This window comes from Etheostoma cragini, chromosome 12 (genome assembly GCF_013103735.1).
Source record: "Etheostoma cragini isolate CJK2018 chromosome 12, CSU_Ecrag_1.0, whole genome shotgun sequence".
Classification (NCBI taxonomy): domain Eukaryota; kingdom Metazoa; phylum Chordata; class Actinopteri; order Perciformes; family Percidae; genus Etheostoma; species Etheostoma cragini.
Genome location: NC_048418.1, coordinates 16,156,757 through 16,182,266, shown reverse-complemented (window position 1 = coordinate 16,182,266; position 25,510 = coordinate 16,156,757). Strand labels below are relative to the sequence as shown.

At 39.9% G+C, this 25,510-nt stretch overlaps 1 protein-coding gene across 4 annotated transcripts in view; it reads left to right on the top strand.

Moving 5' to 3' along the window:
- The window catches only part of pbx1a (pre-B-cell leukemia homeobox 1a), a 47,117-nt gene extending 22,484 nt beyond the window's left edge, over positions 1–24,633 (top strand). Inside the window, exons 3-10 of one of the 4 annotated variants that reach the window (XM_034887942.1) lie at positions 13,914–14,158; positions 14,607–14,663; positions 16,021–16,211; positions 16,609–16,744; positions 17,702–17,861; positions 18,681–18,793; positions 20,030–20,119; positions 23,716–24,633. In XM_034887942.1, the coding sequence (XP_034743833.1) occupies positions 13,914–14,158; positions 14,607–14,663; positions 16,021–16,211; positions 16,609–16,744; positions 17,702–17,861; positions 18,681–18,793; positions 20,030–20,119; positions 23,716–23,808 (1,085 nt within the window). In that variant the 3' untranslated portion in view covers positions 23,809–24,633. The remainder of the gene's footprint in view (positions 1–13,913; positions 14,159–14,606; positions 14,664–16,020; positions 16,212–16,608; positions 16,745–17,701; positions 17,862–18,680; positions 18,794–20,029; positions 20,120–23,715) is intronic. The other 3 variants (XM_034887943.1, XM_034887944.1, XM_034887945.1) reach the window with 3 other exon arrangements.
- Positions 24,634–25,510: the final 877 nt, after the last annotated feature.

The window sequence follows — 25,510 nt, the reverse complement described above, 5'->3', positions numbered from 1 at the left end:
TGCCACTGCAAACTGCTTTGTGATTTTAAGTCCTTTGTGCTGTTTCTAATAACAGCTCCAAATTGTTTCTTTTGAACGTCTAAGTTATGCCTGTTCTTGACTACATGATTGATTTTTGCAATGAATTGAACACTAGTTGCCCAGTATGGAGGACTTTAAATTAAGCACATGCCAACATTCTGAAGGAGCACTGAGGGGAGCGGTGTATTTGTTTGGGTTTTTAGTTCAAATATCAACATATTTCTTCAGAACCTGCTGAGAATGAAAATGAACACCTGTATATTGGGAACAATAACTGCAATTCAGCTCTTTGCCCACATCCAGAATCATTCTCTACAAAGTCTCCCCTTAAATATTGATATTAATAAAAGGGTTCCATTCTTGTTGATGAGTTTCCAGCGAGCTGAATAAAAGTCACTCTCGTAATTCACTGTTCCTTAGCGAGGACCCTTAACCGGCACACTGTTGGGAGAGGGAGTGCTCCGAGTGGCAGGCAAAGAGAACTGTCAACCTGTCACATTTCTCCCTCCTCTTTCCCCTGATAAATTAAAGTTACACAGTGTGCGTGTTGTAGCAGCGGAAGGCTGTGCAGAAAGCCTGGCTCCTCAGGTCTCAGGAGATAGCTGGCAACTAGGTCAGACTGAAAATGTAATCCGCTGACTAGATCCTCAGCCCACTACATCCAGAGAGAAATGCATGACAGGGAAAAAAAACAAAAATGTAGGAGGAAAATAGGAACTTTTAGGTGTTGTTGCACTTACTAGCTCTCTGACTCTAGTTAATCAAGTTTATAAAGTAGTCCACACTGACTCACATTCAGCTGGTGTGTGTGTGTGTGTGTGTGTGTGTGTGTGTGTGTGTGTGTGTGTGTGATGATTCAAAAAGTGAAATTCGTGTCAATATACCGCACACTCCTCAGAGGGGAATCTTATTTACACGGATTCCTTTTAACGTGTTATCTTTGCACCACATACTGCACCGCACATCCACAACAAAATAGTATCATGCGAGTCCGCCGGGATAGAGTGACAAGAATAAGTTTCTGCATCAGCAAGGTGCATTTTCATTCCCATGCAGTATTCCAGAGAGGCTCTGTGGGCCCACTGTGACAACTCTGCTTCCCTGCAGGTGTGGAAATGAAACGGGGCCTATAAATAGACAAGGCAGCTGGGAGTAGAGCACTGTAGAACAAGGGGGGGGGGGGGGATTAGAGGTCCAGCTGGGGATGCAGGTGTGTATAGAAGCTGACCAACAAAATACTACTGCTGTCTCACCCAGGGGGCCGGGAGGGAAGAGAGGCTGTGTAACTGCAGCTCTATTCAGTTCGGAAAGTGAAGAACTTCTACATCATGTAAAGTTAAATGTACATACTGGATATCTGATAATACTGAAATACCATCAAAGACTAGAAAAAGACGTGTTACCACACTTTAATACTTTTATGGCAACATTTGATAGGGTAACTGTATTGTGAAAAACATTCAAAGGGCTTTACAATTACCTGTAACACTATTGTTTCCACAAAAAATAACAGTGTAAGTTCACAATATGGACTTGCTTCTTACATTTCATTGTTGTTTTTTGTATATTTAAAAAATCAAACCATTTGAATGCCTAATGTACTTCCATGTGACAAAATGAAAATTACACGGAGAAAACAATAAAAAAGAAATCTACTTTGACTTTATTTTATTTTTTTAAATCGTAGTGCAGTTGGAAAAGGTATGGATCCAGTATCAGTGTTCCAGTAGAAAGCACTACTGACAAGTCTGAATGTGACTTTTCTTTAGTTCCTAACACTAAATTATGTTTTTCTGGGTTGAAGTAATAGTATATTTCTTCATTTTAAGAGTGTGAAAGAGTGTGAAGACGTTAGATTCAAAGAGGTTTTTTAAAAGTAATGTCTCCTAAATAAGCGAAATATCTAGGAACATAATTGTGGTGTTTGGTGGATCGTCAGCTTTCAGACAACTGTGCAGTCTTCTTGATGTTTCTCTCAGCAGCGGTTTGGTGAAGTGGTTCAAATGAACTGAATGGAGTCCTGATAGATCGTTTGACGCTGTTTCCATGGTTACTGCTGTCTTGACTGTTGAATGTTCTGCTGCAGACTGCGACTCTATCTTTAACCATCCTTTTTCTTCTTCCTCTTCTCCTCAGTATCTCAGTGCCATCTGCACGGGTTCAACCCCTTAAGGCAACATTTGGAATTTCCGCTTGCAGAACAAACTGAGTGAAAATATTCAACGTTTTCGTTTGTGTTTAAATCGGTGTGCAAGGATATGGAAAACATGGGTTATTGTGACTTAATCTAATGCTAAACATAAAGGCTATAGTGTATGCATGGAGATTTCATTTGATAATGTTGCGGTTTGGTCTTATGTGAGATTTTTTTTTTCATTAACTTTGTTAATGACCGCATAGTATATATTTTATTGATCTTTCAGACAGGTACATACCTCTGCATTATGCACTTCACTCTATTGACAGAGCTGACCACATCATCAATCTAAGTGCTGCATGTCTTCGGATTGGTAGAAATACTCTTGTTGGATGAACACAACGTCTACCATCTGCAGAAGGATTTATGAAAACTGTTATAAAAGACGATTAATTGCATTTGCAATAATATAGCAACATGTTCCAACAAGATTTTTTTTAACTGCAAAGGCACCTCAGATACGTATAAAATAATCACGGATTAAATCACAATCACAATCACAATATTGGTTACAAAAAATTGCAATTAGATTATTTTCCAAAATCAGCTCTATTGACGACACATTGAAAGACAATCAGAGTTCAGTGTTGTTGGCCCTACGTTTTTGAGTCTTTCAGCAGCGTTGATTTTGTGTTTTAAAGTCCAAAGACCTAATGTGATGACTACACGTGTGGTGCGCTTTGGCAGATTAGAGTTCCCTTACCACCCGTACCTTTCAGACCAACACGGTGACCCAGGTTAAAACCACATTGGTCTGAATGGGCCAATAGGTACTTTTGGGAAATAAAATCTATGGAATTTAAGATGCAGACTCAAGTGCTACTAAACAGTAATGACAATGTCTTCACTGTCAAAGAAGCATGAACAAAATGGGTCAAACGCTGGTTGAATATGCATTCAGTAATCCCATGTCTCTCTTATTTGAATAGGATATTAGTGTTTCTGGCATGTGCTGCTGATGCCACAGGGCTCTCTGCATAGTATAGCAGAATGCTGTGTTACTAAGAGCAGCGTTGTCGTTATTTTTTAAAATCAAACTTCAGCTTTTAGGGCAGAAAATGCTGCTTTTATTCCCGACGGATGACTCGATATGCTTTTCATGTAAATGACGTCTAGCACTTTCATTCTGGTGTTTGCATTAATGCATTAATTCCTCAGGACTATATGCTTTTTTTTAGCTGGAGGCAAAATGACACATTCTCATAAAAAGCGCACTCCCCCGCTTATAGTCCCACTCCACTCAGACATAAACACGCACGCGCACACACATGATTGACAGCAGGAGCTCCCCCCGACCCAGTATTCTGCTACAGTGGGACGATTCCACAAGCCTGTGATTAATGACTCGGCTTTATCCGCTAGTGGTGTGGTAGGCCTGCCAGCCAGGCCACTTAGACTGCCTGGACCACTACCTCTGCTGTAAACACTCTCTCTCTCTCTCTCTCTCTGCCTCTATGTTTCTCTATGTCTCTCTCTCTCTCTCTCTCTGCCTACAGGCATTGCATTGTCACTTTCATTGTTACAGCTCTAAACCTTTGTCCCAAGTTGACCCCCTTTAACACACACAGCATCATGCATGCACTCATACAGCGTCACCGTGAACTTTTTGCATTTGTCCTTACAAGTTCAGATGCTGCAGCTTCTCAAAGCAAACAGTCAAATTTAATTTGCATTATTTCTGAATTGGGACACTTTCAGTAGTGTTGACTGATCGATCATGCACAAGAAGTACCTTTATGTGCTCTTAAGTGTGTTTTAAGGGCTCTATTTTGTTTATGCAAAATAATTTTTGGCACAGTTTTTATCCATAAGAACCCAACACTTATCTAGTCCACCAAACGGGTTATAAAGTGAATATTAAGAAAGAAACCAAGAAATATCTCTGAGAATGACTTGGAGCCAGTCTCACTAACGGACAGTGATCCTTCACATTGTTTTTCTCTTCTGACAGCTAGGGGCAGCTTAAGCATCAACAGTCTTTTCAGGCCAAGGCCTTGGCCAAACAGTAAACCTCACAGGGATTTCTGTAGCTGTGACAGCATCCAGACAAACTGCACACGCAGCAAAACACATCTCTTAAGTGTAACAATATTAATGGGCCCTCAAAGACTATCTAACATTTGGATGGCAACGGTCCGCCTGCCAGATTCTACACTGGAACTTTGTGCTGAAGTTAGGGTTACTTTTGACTTGTGTTTGGATGACCATTAGCTACCTGACTAGTGAATAACTTAAAAAAGTTTTGGTTGGATAAACAATTCTATTTAAATGCATCACATTGAAATTATAATTAGCATTGTTTGCTATTTTCTGACTTTTTAGACAAATAAAATCCACTGCTTGATTCTACTGACTCCACAGATTGATCAATAATGGAAATAATTGTTAGCTGCAGCCTTGGACTAAACAGTGTACTGAATAATCAGATAAATTATTCTGGGAATAATCAATAATTCAAAAATGTTCATGCGATTTCAATCTCTCAGTCATTCTGCAAAACCGACCACTCTGACTGTATGCTGATATTTTTAGATTTTCCATGGTTTGTCATGGGACAACAAAAGTGTCCTTTGTAGTGTTGTTAGTGTGTGATCTGAACTTGTGGAGAGCTTTAGGGTTTCTGCTGTATGATAGCCATGAGGGAAGCTAAAGAGTTTTCCAGTGATCTAACCCTGGTATTACCAAGGGACCTTATGTGATTTAGAAATTACCGTGCTTATTGTACTAGTCCTTTAGTCTCCAAAATATAGCAATTCAAGCCAAAAGCATTACAGTACAGGGACGGACACAACTGTCTTTACCTGTCATTTCATATTACTCATCTTGAAAGAGATGTAATTCCAATGTACTTGACCTGAGATGCATAGATACTGTGTATACGTAGGTGCTCAGTTTGGATCATATCTATATATAGAAAAGACAATTGGATCATATCTATTTACAGATTAAGCATTGGCATATGGCTAACAGCATTATCATGCCATTCAAAGCACTCAGTGACCACTTGTGCTTTATGTAGAGGACCATTGTCATCATGGAAGACATTGCTCCCACTGGAAATAAAATGCATCATGGGATAATCTAAGTAACCACTCAGAATCTTTTTTAATAGTAGACTGTAGTACAGACCGTGTGACTCTAAATGGACTCTGTACAGGATAATAATAATAAAGAAGCAGCATCAAGTGTGTTTCTCCTCTTTGTATTCTATCCTGTACATAGCGGGTTTAATTTTGTTCTTCCACAAAAGCAAACTGCAAGGTTTACTATATAGGGACGTTGTGTTAAATGCGTGTTCACATGTTGTTGAGTTAAGTCGAGCACAGCGAAGCACAACCACCGGCACTATTGTCTATGAGCGGCCATATGGTGGGTGTCCTTGCGTAGTAGCTTAAGGGAGCCTTTCTCCCTGAGATGAAACCATTTTGTTCAGAAATGAACCTCCTCTCTCAGTCCTCCGTGTTCATCAGACCCTGCCCCATCAGCCACCTCTGAGATCACACAGGTCCCAGCAGAGGGCCTGGAGCAGGGATGGCAACCCAAACATCCCAGGTAGACCTAAACAATCTATGTCACGTGGTCTGCGTCTCCCCCTTGTCAAAAAGCCCACCCCTCCATGTCTAGCCCTGCTCCATGCCTCCAGATGTGGCTTAATTTACTGCGACTCGGCTAATTGCTGTAATTAAGGATTAATTACTGTTAATTACCTTCGCATAAACTCATCAACAGCCAAAGAGCGGCGCCTTATGAAATGTGCCATGCACAGGAACACACACCACGGGGACTTGAGGAGGATTGTGTTACTGGACCTCTTGTTTCATGTCTTGTCCTGGTGTATAGGGAGGGCTTGTAGGGCAACAGTTAGGGCAGGATGCTAACTGTCATGGACCATCTCCTCTTGGCTCTGAACGCTTCACACGTCACCTCCTCACCAACTGTTGCCGAGGACAGCATCACTATGCTGGCTGTTATTTGATCAGAGGCTGCCATTTATTTGCTGACAAATTTGAAACAAAATCTTGGTGAGATTCTCAGCAGTAATTTGTGGTATTTGCAATGTGTTTTCATAACATATAGACAAAATACTACTAATATTAGCCTCCCTAACTTTGGGTTAAACAGTGGCGTAGCGCAGAATTCTTGGCCCTGTAGAAAGGCGTTTTCTATGGGCCCCTCTCCACATCCACATCTATTCATTCTAGCATCATTTTGGGCCCTCCTCACATCAGGGCCCTGGGTACTTAGTCCTTTTCCCCCCTAGTCCGACGCCCTTGGGGCTGGGTATCAAACTGCAACACTTAATAAGCGACTGAAATGTGTCCATACAATCTACAAAACTGTCAAGAATAGGGAGCATAGAACATTTGCATAAAATGCCTTAGTCTTGTTAACTTATTCTTTTATCCTCTATGTTGGTATTGTTATCAAAACCAAAACTCAGAAAACTCAGAAAATTATAGCTGTTCCGAACAGCTATAGACACTTGGCCTTCATACAGCTTAAAAGGGACATTGATATGGTGTAAATAATAAAAAAGAGGGAAAAGTAGCCAATGGTTGCGTGAAGTGGGTGTGAATGTCGGATTGTCGGTTTCTAGAATGTTTCCAGAAAGAGTTTCCAGAGCTGTTTCACCATCCGACAAGCAGTTCTGGTGAGGCATCAAGATGTTCACCATGAAGTTACACAAGTTCTCCAAAATAATTGTTATTAATTAATTAGTTTGTCTAAGCTCTCTAGAACAAGACTTTTTCTGTCTCTTTATTGGCAGGGTGACATCAACTGAATGTAACAATTTGTAGCAATCAGAACTGTTACAAATCCCTAATGAAATGAGAATATCAAATAAAATAAGTACTAAGTGTCACAAAAACATTATAGTTTACTACTACTTCTCTGAGGTTAGTGGAACTTAGTCTATAAATAAGAAGTTATAAACGTTATGGAACAACCATGGTCGAGCCTAAAAAAAAGAACTTTGACTTTATGTTTAAAACCAGAAACAAACAGCAGTCTCCTATTAGAGAATGCTGTTTTGTTGGCCCATCCGACCCATCCGACCTTCTGTCTACACACACTTGGTCGCTCTGTACCAACGTCACTTGATTTTCTCCTGTACTCTTGTCATAATTACTGTAGCCGACAGAAGGTTTTCTCACTTGAACGTAAACCTATGTCGTTTTGGGGCACTTTCTGAAATGACTCATGCGGTCGCTCCTCTTGGGAGGACAGTCTTGAGTGGCAACGTCCGAGGTTCAAATTCAGGCAGCCTTTATTATAAGAAAAATAAAGAAGAAGCCCTGTAAAAGCTTTAATAAAACTTACATGTGACCAGAAATTTATACTTTGTATTTTCCTGTACACGGTCCTCTCTCCATAGATGTCTTTGTCTCTCTGCTTAAAGGCCGACTGTGCAGCTCACTGCTCCACAAGCCCGTGACTTCTTCTGAGTTATTTAGCCACCATGGTTTCCAGTGCTGCCTGGAGCTGTTAGGCTGCATAGGCTGAGCATGAGTTTGAGTCAGTCAAGAAGATATATATTTTAAGACACCTTAAGAAAGACTGACAGCCAGGGGGCTAATGTATTGCCTATTTTGAATAATGAATTATTTTAATGAAGGCTTTTAGATGGGGGTGCTCTGCGTTGGTGGCAGGGCGGTTCTCTGAATGGTCTCCTTTGGCGCTGCCTGCCTCATTATCAGCCCAGCCCCTCAGGCCTCAAACTGGCCTGCTTAAGCCTCAGATGATGACAATAATTATCGTTATTAGGAGTAGCTGCAGGGGTAACTTGTTCTGAAAAACACCAAGCTGAGTTCTTGCCTCGCTTGCTGCTGCCACCACTGCCGCATGAGAAACTACCGATCGCCAGTGGAGAAAGCCAGAGAGCGAAAGAGACAGAGGGAGAGGAGAACGAAAAGGAGGGGATGAGGGGAGCGGCCACCAAATCCGCCTAATGTGACGCCTGTCAGCTCGTCTCCCACCAGCTGTCACCTCCCAAATGCACTGGGGTTCATTTTTTTAATTGACACCTCGCTTTCCTATTCCAATTCTATTTTTCGCCTTTCATTTTCCTTCCACTCTCTTCCCTCCTTGCCTGTACCGTCCACATCTCCTCGTCTCAGGCCTGTCCCTCCAGTATTTCTTTGGTGTTTTTTTTCCTTATCCTTGGTATCCCCCATCCCCCCCACCCAGTGTCAGATACAAGACCCCAGCTCTGCCCCCTTTCTGCACATGATACTCGGATGGCTGATACAACATGAAGCAGTTTTTAGAGCTACTTTATTACTATGCCCTTGTGTACTGAGGGCGTACAGCTTCCCATTATCTGGTGATGGAGAGAACATTTTGGGTCTGAGAAAGTTTCCCATGAGTTCAATGTAAACACCACAGATCATATTTAGATTATAACAATAGTTTTATTTGTAGGCCTTTCTATAAGCCCAGATTCAATTCAGTAGAAATAACCACATGTAGTACAGTAAATTGTATATAATGTCAGTAACGATAGCACTGTAGTTTACCTTTACTTTGTGAGGCAGTAAATAAAATATGGCACAATGCTGTGTTTTATGATAATTGCTTTATTGGTTGGGCTGGGTTTTAAATCTAAATACCTTTTTGGTACCAACAGAAATATGTTTGTTGCACAAAGTATTGACAAAAATTCTTACTTTAGCCGATTTTAGACTATTTTCTTTAGGCAAAGCCCTTGTTTGACTGATTGGGTTTGGTGTGGACAACATTTTGAGGGTGATTACTGAGTTTGCACATCAGCTGTTTGCAGATCTTTGGTGCATACTACTTTCATGTGAATAAAGTTGTTTAAAGCCTTTTGTGGCTTTTTTTAGGGAGCATATGATAAGTCTGATAAATATCTTGACTCAAGTGATGTCACTTGAGTACAGCAGCACACCTGAGTACAAAACAGGTTACAGAGATCTCATTTCCTTCTATCTCCACACCGCCAGATGTTTGGGGCTACAGAGTTCAAGTTTGAAAATCTGCTGGTGTGGAGTTGGAAAGAAGTGAGACCTCCATAGCATGCTCCTTTTATCTGTTTAAGGATCAGGCTACATTAGTTGCTGCTAGAATTTTGATCCTTTTTGTTTTTTACTGTCCATCACGAGTCCGACAATATTACAAGAGTGTAATGCTAAGTTGGTTGGACACGCTTTTAAAAGCTTCCCCTTATCTGTCATTAAAGAGAACATTTTGGGCCTTTTCTGTGAGTTCATGGATACTTCACAGATCTAGCTTTCAGTTACACAAAATAACATTTTACAATATGCAGATTTCTATTTAGATTACAGCAATTGTTTTCATGGCATACACTTTGTTGTGAGGTACGATTAGTAATTCTCTAACGATTGTCCTTATTTAGTAAAGCAGATTTAATTCAGTAGCAATTACCCCACATACAGTAAATTAGATGTAATGTAACATAATATTAATTTAGTGTTCTAAGTAATGATAATAGCATTGCTTAGCACAGTAGTTTACCTCTGGTGTGTGGGTCAGTGAAATAATGCTGCGTCTTTTGAAGACTGCATTATTGGGCTTGCATCAAATGCAAATGAGAGCAGGATGCTGAACTCTTTCAAGGAGTAGGGAGGGGAGGGTTTGTATTAGTGATACTTGTCATGTCTGCTGTAAATCACGCTGCTTTTTTCAGGTTCCTAGGTTGTTTTTGTTTTGTCTCAGAATGCTGTGTGGCAGGGATGAATGGTGGTGATGTTACATTATCATGTGGCTGTCGCTTTCACTCTTGCTGACTGTTCTGTGACAGGCCCACACACACACACACACACACACACACGCACACACACAAACACACACACACACACACACACACACACACACACACACACACATACATACACACACACACACACACACACACACACACAGTTGTGTTAGGACCAGGCCTGAGTTATTAACTGCTGAAACCCTAGATGACGTGTGCCCACACAATCAATACCGAGGACAGCCACTGCCTGACCCTCTCTGGGGTCATGTGATGTGGACAAGCGCGAGCCAAAAAAGGACACAGACACAGAAACACACCCACACACGCATACACGCACACGTACGCTCATGTATATACACTACAGTGCAGAGTGTATTGCATTACTGTACTGATGGGAAATGGAACCAGTCCAGCGTTTGCTGCTAGCTGCCAGTCAGACGCAAGAAGGGTAAACTTTCATCATGGCTGTCAGGGACATTGCTGCTGCCTTGTTTGACCGTAAATCTTCCTAATTGTGACAGAATACTTCAACATCATTAATTAAACATGTTTTCATTTAAATAGACTCGCAGGGCGCCAGGCTGGGTGCTCAGGGTCGTCTGCCAATGTGCATAACTGTGTATTTTCCCTCCGTGTGTGCTTATAGTCGTGCACTAACTGTATGTTTGTGTTTTGTGTTTACGTGTGCGTATGTGTGTGCACCTTGATTCCCACTGTATGAGTGGGTGGCTTAATCGTCATGTTTATTTACACTCCTGTTGTCTGCAAACAGCAGGCAGTGTGGCGATGGGTATGAGCCAGCCCTTAAGGAAGTAACAGCAGAAATTAATTTAGTCAATAACCAAAACAAAGGCTTATTCTTAGAATTCCATTCATTATTCAGGAAACGGCTCGGGAATTGTTTATGATACGTATTCATTTTTTATGCCTTGGCTTTTTTGGGTTTAGTGCCCCACATCTCAGGAAAGGAATTATACAAGAGCATTCACAAAGAGAGGAGGAAGGAGGGAGGGCGGTAGGAAGCGACAGAGAGGGGGAATTGTGTCCTCCCATTGTTCAATTAAGTCTGTCAGTAATGATCAAGAAGAGATGATGGCCATCTTCCTTTTATAGACACTAATCTGTTACTGTCCCTGGAATAAGGGAATCGCTGAGCAGTATGGACTCCATACCTTTGTTGTTAATAGACTACAACGTGTGTTTAAAAAGTAGAACCCGACCGAAATATCGGCGGTAGGATATTATTGGCCAATATAAGGCATTTCCCAAACTATTGGTATCTGCATTTATAATGTCCAATAAAAAAAAAATCATTCATCAGAAATATAAAATAAAAAACGGAGGAGTGTTGCCGTCGCATAGTTTTTCCACCAGGGGGTACTCTACAACGTCAACGTTGGCAACACTGATTTTAATCAAATCCATTTTTGATCAAACAATTTTGAGTTTTATATCTTCAGTTTGTATTTTCAGAAATTTTACTTATCAGAACTTTAATATATTTTGATGTTCCTCTGTTCTGTCGTGATAATAAAACAAATGATTATCATATTATTTTAGTGAGAACTCAAATAATTACAAAAAACTATTTTTTAAATATATATATATATATATATATATATATATATGAAAATCTTATATTGCGATATATGTTGGCCGTTATATATATATAACAGCCAACATATATCGCAATATAAGATTTTTAAATAACCAAATATTTGTATCGTATTGGGCTTAAAAATCCTTCATCGGTTGTGCTCTAATAAAAAGTGTTATGGAACATGTGATGTATTGTAATAAAGGGATCTTCTCTCTGTCAGGTGATTATCGTAATGCATGGTCCATGGTTGCAGAGTTCACAACAAGCACTCTGACTGGCATTGAGGTCTAATCGATTTCATTGCTATTACTAAACAGAAATAAATAAAGCTGATAGCTGTGGTTAGGGTAATTATGCCACAGCACAGTGAATTGTTTGATTTTCTTTATTAATTGTATTTATTTAATCCATTTCATGCTTTTAGTTGTGCACTCAGGGACTTGGAGGGAATTAATAAATCACTCTTAGGCTCATTAGATTCCCCCTCTGGTTGGGATGTGCCACTATTTTGTCAGAATTAAATTGGCGAGTGTTAAAATTTCCCGCTGGTGTGATTCACATGAAAAATGTCCACATATTCATCTTCCAGCACATGCGCCACATACACACACACAAACACACACCCCCGTCTGCTCCCTATTTGAACTTCTGACCTTTTCCAGCCGTCTGATAGCCATTGACATTTGCCTCTTGAGCGGAGCTTGCTCACGTGTTGGAGCTGATGGGAATGGATGATGTTATTGCTAGAGGAGGAAAGGAGAGGGAAGGAAAGGGGAGGTTGAAAAGAGGAGGACCAGGGTGGACAAGCTCCCAATGCGGCCCCAGGAATCCATCTGGACCCCCTGCTCACTGGAAAGGTCACAGGGCGACTCAACCTTACATCCTCATTACAAAAAAGCCATTGCTATGACTGTGGGCTACAATATGGTTTTACTGCTCTGTCACACAACCTGTCAATTACCCTCACTGTCTACAGTCATCATGGAAGAGACATACAGGGGTGTAGTATTGGGTCGTCCTCCTGAAATATTTTGATAGAAGCGTGGATTAAAATGTGTATGAAAAATGTTGCGTGAGCTTTGTCTTTGTCCTTGAAGACAGTGGATGGAATGGAGGGCTGCACCTGGTCGGCTGTTTTCAGCGCCTCGGAGAAAAGCAGGACACTGCTGCTTTACCAAGGGAGCCTTCTGGTGGCAGAAAAAGGCAGGGCAGTGCAGCTAATCTCTAAAGAACAATTCCTGCTGAAACACCAGTCTTTTTTGTACTCTAGAATACAGCTAAAATAGCAGTATTCAAATAATTTTGAGCCAGTGTCACATTTATTTGTTTTTTAGAACGTGGATTAGTGCAAGACTGCATTTGTGTACATTACATGTGTATGTTGTTTGTGCATATTTGTCCCAGCAGTCATGTTTTTTTGTTTTTTTTACTTTACTCTCCACATCATGGAAGCTGAGTGTCAGTTGAGCGCTGTGTGCCTCTAGGTGTGTGAAGACATGCAGGTTCTACCTCCCCAGACAAGTGTTTAAACAGACGTCAGTGTCAGTTGTGAACGCATCTTTAAGTCCTGCTAATTAAAGATTGCAGCACTATGAACTTTAGAGGTGTAATTTAGAGGTGCCCTGATAGCTCATGCAGCCCTTTGCTGCGTGTCATTCACGCATAAAATAATCTTACAATCTCGGCAAATCCAGTTTGAAGTTGAGATGAGAATTTTTTTTTTCAAGATTAATGAGTTGTAAAATTGTTGCCTTTAGAGATCGCAAAAAAAAATGATAGTGAATTCTGAACCTTTTATCCTTAATGTCTTTACTTTTTCCACGTAGTAGTAGTATTAGTAGTAGTCACATTTTCAATTTGCATATCTTCATCTGATGTTGGAATCATTTCATTTAGCTCAAATTCTGTGACCTGCTTAATTGATTTTTTTTTAGCTAGGTGTCTTTTCTTTAATAAACCATGTATAACATTGTGTTATTACTTTGTTTTTTGTGTTTAGGTAGCATCTGACAAGCCATTAGCCAGAAACTTACCCTAGCTAGAGCATAAGGAGGGCAAAGAAGATGATCTCTGGTGGAAGGCTGTGTTAATTTTTTGTAGATAAATAAGACTCGGTGTAATGATAGTTTTATGGTCCTGCCTAGCTGCCTGCCTCCGTGAGGCTTCAGGGTTTTATGATACAGACCTAAACTATTAAATCAATGGCCATATTTCAGAGTTCATTTGGTTGGCTGGAGTTAAGACTCTTTCTCAGTCCTAATTCTTTTACCTTGCTACTCATTTTGAACATCCATGTGAAAAGGACTTTTTAGTGTTGTGGTCTTTATGTCATCTTCTCCTGTCCTCCACAGTGCTCAGTATCCGTGGCGCCCAGGAGGAAGAGCCCCCAGATCCTCAGCTGATGCGACTGGACAACATGCTGCTGGCGGAGGGCGTGGCCGGGCCGGAAAAAGGTGGCGGGTCGGCAGCTGCTGCAGCCGCTGCAGCAGCCACTGGCGGTATTGGTGCTGACAACTCAGCAGAACACTCCGACTACCGTGCCAAGCTGTCTCAGATCCGACAAATTTACCACACAGAGCTGGAGAAATATGAACAGGTGGGCGGAAGGGTGTTTTCTCAGCTGCAATTTTTTTTGCTGCTATTTAGCTTCTTGTAACACATATTCATATTGTCATTCAAGTGTTTTATCAGTAAATACAACAGTGCAATGGTGGGGATTTCCATGTGCCACACGTTGAATGTGGATGTTAGTCTTCATTCACCTGCTAAACCTTAATTCAACCCCCCATAATAGGAATGAGCCAGGCAATGTGTTAAATGTTACGTTTTCTTCACAGTGCATACTTGGGGGAATCCCTTGTTTTACCTCAGTGTTTTGACTCCACCTTTTTTTAGCACTATTTTTTTTCATTGTTTCATGACAGAAAGTTCATATCAATGTTCTCTCTTCTTCCAAAATCCTTCCACTACTCAGGTGGCGACTATAGGATGTGTTGTAATTTTAAATTTCTCTTTTCTGTTTAAATGTGCAACTACTGAAAAAGTTGGACATCGTCCCGACTGGTGGTGGATATGGACAGAGGCAAAACTTTAAAAAAAATGTCAGTGATTTTAATCTTTATAATATGTTACATTGTTGACGTGCACAAATATGTGGCTTGACATAATTCAATTGCAAACATGTTTACTGTCTTCTCGATGGGGACAAAGGATGTAGTGGTGAAACATTGCACAGATTCACGCCACTTCCAGGGGCAATGTTCAAATAGCTTTCCTGACCTCTCCCTGCAGAGAGGAGCAAGCAAAAAGAACATTTTCTTTCCCGGGACAACAAAACTGAAATGCAAAAAAAAGAATAACAAGGAATTTAAACTTTTTGTATGGAGTTTACATGTTCTCCCTCAAGTTCCTGTGTTTCCTTATGTGGTGGAAAAAACATGCAGCTGATATAAATTGAAGACTCTAAATTGCCCAGAGTTAAACATGTGAGTGAATACTGTGTTGTGTCCAAGTCTTTTTCTTTGTCCTTTGTCCAACGCATGCTGGAAAAAGCTATGTACCTAAACAGGAATAAGTTGGAATAAATGATGGATTGGATATTTTTCTGAGAATGCTTAACTAAGTTAAATGCTCAAAAATCTGCTCTCCCAGGCCAACCCATGACAAGCCAAGCTTTCAGAGATGTTATCTTCAGCAGGCAAGCAGCCATTATATTAGTCACACACCAGCTCTTTTCCAAAGACTGTAACATCGTGTCATTCCCTCGGAAGTCAAAGCGTCCTGGGTTTGTCATCTTCACCGAGTAAGGCTAGTCATCGCTAACTGTCACAGTCAATACACACCTGAGCATTTTTGTGTCACCACGCTACGTACACCTCGTGCGAGTATGAGTGAGTAGTGTCTGCCGTGTGTGTGCAAGCAGAACGGCTGCTCGGTGCATCACTTTGACTGACGTAACCCTGGTGTTGACAAGCAACAGACACCTTGACTCTGAATGCAGTCATATCCAGTGACTGATTCAGACAGAGAGAGAACAAGGTAGACTGAAAGATGGAGTGAAAAGAGAGGGAGACAGTTTAAACCTCTTGAACATTAACAGGACTGAAAGCCTGCTGTCATTTTAGATTTCTCTTCACTTGTCACATTTTCTCTTCCAGAGAAGAGAAGTCTTTTTAATATTCAGAGCACTGCGAGTCTCGCTGCCTCCACCGTATGACTCCACTGCTACATTTGTTTGCCGTAAAACATCACACTGTGTCTGCTGCTTTAATTTAGACTATTCTTATTACCTATAACGCTGCTGCTGTTATACTGTCAGAAGTGCTTCTGCGAGGCCAAGGCCTACCAGTAAAGGTGCAGCCTCTCCAGAATCCAATTTCACCCTTTTGTTCTGTGTGAAGCTGTTGAGCCTCCGTGATAGTTCTTCTTTTTATGAATCCTGTCTGTCTGTGCATCCAGGCGTGCAATGAGTTCACCACCCATGTTATGAACCTGCTGAGGGAGCAGTCTCGCACACGACCCATCTCGCCCAAAGAGATCGAGCGCATGGTCAGCATCATCCATCGCAAGTTCAGCTCCATCCAGATGCAGCTGAAACAGAGCACCTGCGAGGCTGTGATGATCCTGCGCTCACGCTTCCTCGATGCCAGGTCTGTGGGTGTCCATTTGGGCGACAAATCTTTTCAAAACTTTCCTTTAGTTCTCATACTCCAATGTTTTCTTTTCTTTTCTTTAATTTTTTTTTTTATTATTTTTGTTGCAATTTGTCAGACAGATTCTGTTACCTGGATTTGTTTTGCTATCCCTTTGGTTCTTTTATTCTAAACGCGTTTTAACTAGCTTTTAATTATTAAAGTTTCAGCACTGTTCAGATAAATTTAACTATCCTTTGATATTCATACTATTTGTGCAACTATAACACAGACTTTCCCTTCTGATTCATAATTAAATCAAGGTGCAAATGAAGAATGATTATATTTGTTTATCACGTTTTTTTTAAAAACTTTTATAAATTTCTACTCTTTTTTCTTTTTGCCGGCTGTCCAGACGAAAGAGGAGGAACTTCAACAAACAGGCGACAGAGATCCTAAACGAGTACTTTTACTCCCACCTCAGTAACCCCTATCCCAGCGAGGAGGCCAAAGAAGAGCTGGCTAAGAAATGCAGCATCACAGTCTCACAGGTAACCAGATTAAGGCTCCTACTTAGATTGTGAGGTCAATCGTTTGGTCAAACATAATCCAAATCAGTCGCACTCTGGGCCCTCAAGCAAGGCTTTGTGAGATTTGAGAATTAACTTTGATTGGAGTCAATTAGTAAAACACAATGTTATTAGCTGAGTTTTACAAGAAACGCAAACTTGCCATAATTTCGGGTTATAAGGACCTTTAAGGTTAACAATGCTGGGGTTATGGTCAGTTGATGCTAAGTGTTTTTAACAATGGACAAGTAGATTGATACTAAATACAATGACTGAAGGAAATCACAACTTAGAATCATTTCATACCAAACATTTGTGTACACTTTAATTGCTAACTATTAATGACTTTTTTTGCATGTATTTTATGAATGGTGTTTTATGTGATTGTTTTACTTTCTCAATTCTTCAATGCTCACCTTGGGTTCTGTCCAAGCAGTAGTTTATATGTGTGTGTGTGTGTGTGTGTGTGTGTGAGTGTGTGTGTGTGTGTGTGTGTGTGTGTGTGTGTGTGTGTGTGTGTGTGTATGTGTGTGTGTGTGTGTGTGTGTATATATATATGTACATCTAGGTTGGTGGAAAACAGTACAATAATATTTCACCATAGATCTGATCTTTATACTTTATTAAAAAAAAAAAAAAGTCATGTTATTGTTGTGTTTTGCATTTTGACGGAGCTAAATTTACCAAGGTAACGATGATCAGCAATGTGTAGTGTAAGACCAATTATGTCATAGCAGCCGTGAGAGCTGGTGCTATAAAGGTGGTGTGCTTCTGGTGCAGTAAACATAATTCATGCTTAGGTATTGAGGATTAATATTCAACACTGCAATTAATGTTACCAAATTATATTCCTTTGACAGGCATTGGTTTGTTTGCATAGATATCCGCTTAGATGTGTTTTAACTCAGCAACTGCATCTTGTCATTGCTATTTTGTCAGGTATCAAACTGGTTTGGGAATAAGAGAATCCGATACAAGAAAAACATCGGCAAGTTCCAAGAAGAGGCCAATATGTACGCAGCACGGACCGCAGTCAGTGCAACCAGTGTGTCTGCTCACGGCAGCCAGGCAAACTCCCCATCAACTCCCAATTCAGCAGGTGAGTTCTGAAGAAGAATTCAGTCTCTGGTGCTTTTAATGCAGACTAACAGAAGGCCCCTCTTCTCCTTAACTTACCCAGTAATATAATGTGGCATTCTCGCTCTTCTCGTTCCAATTTTTTCTCTTTCTTCTGGGCTTTAGCCCACTGCCTCTCTCACTCATTTTCTCTCTCTCACTCTCTCCCTCTCGGTTATTGACCTCTTGGTCTTGTGGACGTTAATTTATCCTGCCTCTTGTCCGGTTGACCCTGTGCATGCTATTAAGCTGCTCAGAGGGCAAGCTGAGTCTTTTGTCATATAGAGACTTCGCAACTGTATTGGATTAGGACCGGGTGTTGAAATCAAGTTACGCGATGGTCTCTTTACATCTGGGGAGCTGGGCTCCATTAAAGGACGAAGACAATTCTTTGGGTCTTCCTGCAAATCAATTATTACTTCCTTAATGAAACACTAGCATCATGGACATTTACCAACAATACGATCCATAAGGCTTGTTTTAACTGGACTTAAACAGTTTTATGATGATTATCTGTCTCATGGTTTTTGCTAGTTGATTTTTCCTTGTAAATTAAGGTTCAGTGATATTTTAATTTGCACATACTATATCTGTAGCATGCATGTTTGTAGAAAAAGCCTTTTTCATGATGCCTGCTCCCCCCCCAAACTAACCTACTTAATGCACTTTTGCTTATGCATGATCCTTTTAACTCCTGTTCCTGTTTCTCTCTTCTTCCTTGTTACCTTTTTTCTCTCTCTTCTCTTTTCTTTGTTCTACTCTCTTGTTCCCTTTCTTCTTCTCTGCCTCTATGTATTCTCAGGTTCTGCTGGCTCTTTTAACATGTCAAACTCCGGAGACTTGTTCATGAGTGTGCAGTCCCTCAATGGGGACTCGTACCAAGGGGGGCAGGTTGGGGCCAACATACAATCCCAGGTAGGCTCCTCCCCAAGCTTAGAGACCAAAAGCTGACAAACTCTTGAGATTGCATATAAAATGTCCAGTCTGGAAATGCAGATGACCACAATAACCTGACCTACGCAGTGAAACAAAGGTTACACTTAGCCCAAAGCTTTACGTTAATAGCAGAAGCCATTGTCAACCCCCAGTTGAGTAGACGACTGCAGACAGTTTTGGAAACGGTGCAACACTCATCAGTGCTCCTGACAAGAGTTCACATAGCCACTGGTGTACTTGAGCTCCCTGACCTTGCCCCAGTGGACAGCGATGACCAGCACAGTCTTCCTGAGTGTTAAACTCTCACCGTAGATTAAGGACTCACCACCCGTGGTGATATTCTCCTTTGGTTTCAGTGCTTTTGGCATCAGTTCTCTATCCCTCCATCCCCCCTTTTCTATTCAGATCAGCTCTCCAAATGCTTCAGGTTGTTCATGAATATGCAAAACTGGCAGCCCTTATAAGAGCTAAAGAGGTCTTCAGGGTTGGCCTTTTAATTATTGAAACTCATGTTCTTTTAAAAGTTTTTTTGTTGAAAAATGTCAGAATAGCTTTGCTCTTAGGGCTGTACAATTAAAAGAAAAAAGAAAAAAGAAAGTACAACTTTAACCTGCTGAGGAGAGTAGTTTTATTTGTTGTCAAATCCATATGGCAGGTGTGTTTTCATGCATAACTTGACAGGCTGCTTTGCAAAAAGCTACAAATCAGCCTCCAGTGAATCTGTGAAGAACATGGAAATGGCTGTCTTCCAAAAAAAACTTTATAACAAAAGGATGTAATATACACAGTAACACTGTATTTTCATTGGCAGCCACGATTGGTAAACATGTTTCAATATGATGATCAATCAGAGTATTTGTGTCATCAAAAAGCCTCTATGTCTGCATACACAGTGTGTAATAATGTCAACAATTTGCAGCTTCATGTAGAAGAAAGTATTTGTTAAATCGGGTTTTGATGTATTAATTAACCATAACTACGAATGCATTAGTAATGAGTTACTTCTTGTCCTTATTCTTGTTTTTTCGTCCTTTTGCAACTTCTGTTATCAAGCTTGTAATAGCAGCCAAACCGTTCAGATTCTCTGTTTGTAACCTTTTCCTGTTTATGATACCCTTTTACTATCAGACTGACCTTTCCTTGTGCATGGCTGTCTTTGTTATCCAGAGCTTTTGTCTGACCAGGCCTTTTGTCTGTGTGTCCCCGCTGTTCCAGGTGGATACCCTTCGCCATGTTATCAGCCAGACCGGAGGATACAGTGACAGCCTCGCAGCCAGCCAGATGTACAGTCCACAGGGCATCAACGTAAGACCTGTAAACAATCTCCTTATGTCCATTTTCTTTGCTGTCTTGCTTTGCAGTTGCAAGATGTGTATCATAGTGTGTAATTCTGTGTGTACGCTGGGATGCCACTTAGCCGAGTTTGCCGGGGTTCGGCTGTTGTCCAGCCAGTTGCCCCCCTGCTCCAGTCATGCCCTAGGTGGCAGGCAATGAGGCAGCTAGCAGGCTGAGTAGCTGGACGCGCTCCTGGTCTGTCGGAGGATATTAGCGTTAGCGAGACACCTGCAGTCGACAGGAACAAGGACACAGGTGTCATCCTCCCTCCCAACGCTGCACTCACATTGGCATCATAGGACAAGTCATACCTCCCAAGACTGGCTTCACAAAAATAAACTCTTTAACTAGCCTGTCAAAGGCTAGGCCGGTTTTCTAGGTGCCCATGCTGGGCTGGGTAGGGCGGGACAGACAACACTGGAGGCAGTGTGTTAGCATGAAGATCCATAGCGACAGGCTGTGTGGGGCTCAACAGAATCAATACGACAGTCACAGGGACAGAAAGAGTGGGGCTTTGGGCTAACAGTCCAAGCACATTGGTCAGATCATTCATCCACAGGAACAGCAGCACTGACAGCCAAGCCTGCGACACCCCTCGTGCTAAAATAAGAACATGAATAAGATCATGCATGAATCAAGCCAGTAAAAACATACATCAGACTCAATAGGTATAATACGCTTTGTTAGTGAGGGCAGACAAAATCTTCTTTTTATAAAAAGTGGTTAATAACTAATTACATTAAATGTATTGAATTACAAACATTATGAAAAGTTATGAATCTCTAGCCCCGTATGTGTCATTGGCGTCAAATACCAAGTTATCTTTAATAAGCCTGGGTGTTATTTCATAAATCCCCTGCTCTGAAGGTATTTCCAGGATCCTTAGCCTCGTCTTCATCTGAATGAAAAAAATATTGCTCCATGAAAAGTAATCTATAAAATATGCTTTTTCCTAATCCAAACAAAAATAGTAGCCAGAAATTAAATTGCTCAATTTGAATAAAATATGATAAACCAAAATTAAAAGGTTTATTATCAGTTATTATGTGATTTACAATATTTTCCATTCAAAAAAGCGCCTTCACATTTTTGGATGTTTTACAAAAAAATTAAGTTACAAAACTAAGGATAACTACAATAACCAACGGCATATAACCATACATTTAACCAATCAATGAGCACAGGTTTCTAAGTTGTCATGCTATAATAATCACAACAAAGGAATCAGAAATGAGCCGCAACGCAGAATTAAAATATGCAGTGATTAATTAAAAAGAAAAACTTGGCATTCATTGTTGTTAAACCAATTATGACAGTTTATTGTGAAAATGATTTTCAGCTGCATCATCCAGCCCAAGAAGAAATACCTATTTTAGAAGAAGAATTGTTTTTCATATTGGTGATGATGAGAGAGGTTACTTATAGTTCTTTTATGATAAATGCACTTTAAACAATAAATGGCAGTGTTTAAGTAAAGCTAGTGGATGAAGTGTGGGTGCTTGTATTTATTTAGCCCAGATATATTTTTTTTTCTTTAAGATCTACTGACAGAGTTCTTGTGGTTCACCTCTTCTTCTTTATCCTTGAACAGCAATTACACCCCTCAAATTGCTGGCGGGTGGGCTCTCTCTCAGAGACTGGAAATGTTTTTTTTTCTCATTCTCTCTTTTTTCCCCCTCTTGTTTCTGAATAAGATGACAGACAGTCTTAACGCGAAATAACAGGGTTTGAAAATAAGAGGCTGCCAAAGCACGTCCCCAGCTCTCACTAATAGCATGGAAATTGCAATTAATGTCCTTAATGGTCTTTAGTCAACCTTTTATCATGATTTGAGAAGGCCTCCATTTTAAAGAACTCTTTTTATTGTGATGATTTATTCTTTTATCAACCATCTCAGGGGACATTCTGATATATGAAAGGTCTGCTTATTCTGTGTTTCATCTCTTCTGTTTATCTCACATTATGTCAGCCGTTTTCAGGGCAAAATGAGGGAAGTGGCGCGATAATATTTTTAATGAAGAGTCTCTTAAAAACAGTGTTTGTCAGTTTTTCTTGCTGACTGTAAAGTGGCAGTTGGACAGAAATCACTGCTATTGAAGAACCTTTGCTGTTTTCATATCGCAGTTGAATGTAGGCGTTATGTAGTATTTGTATTACTTTAGGACCAAAATTACAGACTCAACTAAAATCTAAGCTGTTTTTTACATACCGTATATCTTTTTAAAAGCAATACATGCTGCAATGCATGAATGATGAAATATACCCTGTTTTCTTAATTTTAATTAAAGAATAAGGCTGTAATTCTGATATAAAATATGTTAATGTTATTCTTCAAAAAAACCATAGACCAGACCGGCATCACATCATCAAGCCCCAACTGTCCACTCTTGTGGGGAAAAGAATCACATAAAAATGGGAAAGAAACAAAAAAATGCCAAAATGTTTTTTTTTTAGCGGATTGTGAAACAAACACATGAATATCTAGATTTGAGAAAAATGTCTAAATGATGCTGGTGACAGTTACTACTGATGGATATCTAGCTGGAGTGGGAAGCTGCTGCAGTATAGTCATCCAGTATTGCAGCATCAGACTGTCGTCTCCAACTAAATCTCAGCCTAGATCGAAACAGTTGACTGTTAACATGTTGGTTATTTACAGACAACACTTTGCCCAACTATACCTGGTGATCCAAATCCAGATCCATTTAAAATGTAGCTAGAGCCAGGTGATGGTTAGCATAGCTTAGCACAAAGACTAGGTGAACATCTCCTGGCTCGAGCTCAATATTTATCATACAGAGATGAGAGTGGTATCAATCATCTCATCTTACTTTCAGCCAGACAGTGCAATGTCAAACTATTCCTTCAGTTAATGAAAAAGGCTGGATCTATTTTATAAATATATAGTGCATTTAGAAAACAACAACTCACTATTACTTGTCATACTGTTGCTTGCTCTGGAGGAAACTACTAGAACTGTTGGGTCATTGTAAATTCTGGAGTGTGGTCTAGACCTCCTCTATCTGTAAAGTGTCTTGAGATAACTCTTGTTATTATGAATTGATACTATAAAAAAATTGAATTATTGTACTAAAAATGCTTGTCACTATATTTTAGTGGTTACCAGCAGTTTTCAGAACAGTTTTTCAGTATTTCCTATTTTCACTGGCGGATGTATACATATTTGGTGCTTTAGTGGGTATTTACAGCAGCTGGACGGTGTATGTGGGATGACTCAAAATAAACAACAGTTTATTTAACCGTTCTTCATGATAATGAAGGAACACTGCGTCCAGCCCAACATTGTGACTCACCGATGTGTTTTTAATAGTTTTTGGACAATGGACCTCTATGGCAAAGAGGAATATGATGTATAAGGTCTTTACAGGCAAGACTTGTTAGTAGGATCAAGTCATTGTTTGTTTTGGTTTTTGGGATTTGCTGCCAGCAAGAAAAAATATAGAATAGTGCCAAGCTTATCCTTAAAGACACTTCTATGCCACTTTTGTATCATACAGTATGATGTGTTACCGTAAAGTTAACTATGTCCTGTCTTATCTACACAGACAAATGGTGGCTGGCAAGATGCTCCGACTCCTTCGTCAGTGACATCGCCCACAGAAGGACCCGGAAGCGTTCATTCGGATACTTCCAACTGAATAAATCCATCTCTACACCTCATCTACAAAAAAACATGGACTGACCTTGCAATTCACAGTATTAAACAAAGGAATTCACTGCCCAACAGTTTGGAGAGGTACTGTGAAATCCTAACCAGAAAAAAAAGTAATATTTCCTCTGCTTCTAACGTTGGACATTTGGGATACAAACAAAACGTTTCACAATAAAAATCAAAACAATACCGCAATCATTGAAGGCGTTTGTACAGATTTCACATTATATTCAGAGGGCTGGGGTTGCTTATTTACTCGTAATGTTTTCACTCATTATGATGAAATGATATTATAAAAGTAAATAAATCAAATCATTGGATTTTAACTGAAAATACTTCATTCTACCTCTCAGCCACTAAAAAAAATTTAAAAAATATGTCAGTGACCATTATTTGTTTTGTAAAAATGAAACTTGTCTTTGCAAGCAGGAGGCACATCTTCTTACTTACATTTTGTTGTCTCTCACCTATTCTATGGTACGCCATTTAGACTTAAATATTGCTCAGTTGTTTACAATGTGTGCTTGATAAAAGTATGTTCATCTTCCCCTCTGTCTCCGACAAGTCAAAACACAGTTCTGTCAGGAGAATTTACCTCTTAGGTAACCCTGTGAAGTATGTTATCTGTAAAACAATAAATAAATACTTGTCATCAAATCGGACAAACTTGACATCATTCATTAAGATGGAGGATACATAAAAACAATTCTTTTTTCACACTGTTGGTTTTGTTTCTGTAGCATATTGGTAGAGTGACAGACATATAATTGCAATGAGAAAAACAGAAGTGTTGCTCTATAATGGACAAGGAAAATAACTTTTTAATTTACTTGAATCTTTTGTGATATTTCTTATTGTTTACCACCAGTTGTACAGGAGAAAAGTTTCTGGCAATGCTAAAATGCTGATGTAACCAAAACAAAACAGTGTGTCCTCGTGGAGTCACTTATAATAGAATATTCATCAAATATATACAGCATTATGTCTTTTTCGTCTCATTTGAATCTCAATCTTCTGTCATTTAGCTCTGGTGCTGCAGTCAAGTAAATAACACTGTCCCATTGAAAGAAATACAAGAAGAAATATCACTTTCAACGGAAGAGAAAGTTTGTCAAGAGCGTCTTTAACTGAGTTTGTTTTTCAATACATGAACCACAATCCACTTAAACAGGAAGTCATTATGTTAATAGAGTTTTACAGTGGATCCTCGCTCCTCAAACTACAGCACAGGTCCAGAAATGCTTCAGCATGGAGCCAGTGATCATCACCATGAAAGAAGCATCTGGATGCAGTTGAACTGCTGCTCGGTTCTAATGAGGACACTTGGATGCAAAGATTATGTTATGTTTCTCATTTTAATGAATGGTGTCCACTTACGGGCGTTTATCTACATATGGAGCATTCAAGTCAATGCATTACTCCGTTGGTACTGCTTTAGTATCCCTAGAAATGACACCAAAACAAATATAGACATTTGAATTCATGCTTGTCTCTGATTTGTTTTCAGTTTCAAACATGTATGAACATTGTAAATGTTAGCCATTAAGCACTAAAAGTCATTATGTCAAATAATGTGTTTTCTGAGCGGTTGAACCTTGTTTATAGACACTTTTTATGTTGTGTGTCCTATTTGTTTGTTTTTTTGTATTTTGTTATTTTTTATGGTATGCTTAATGTAGGCTAATCCT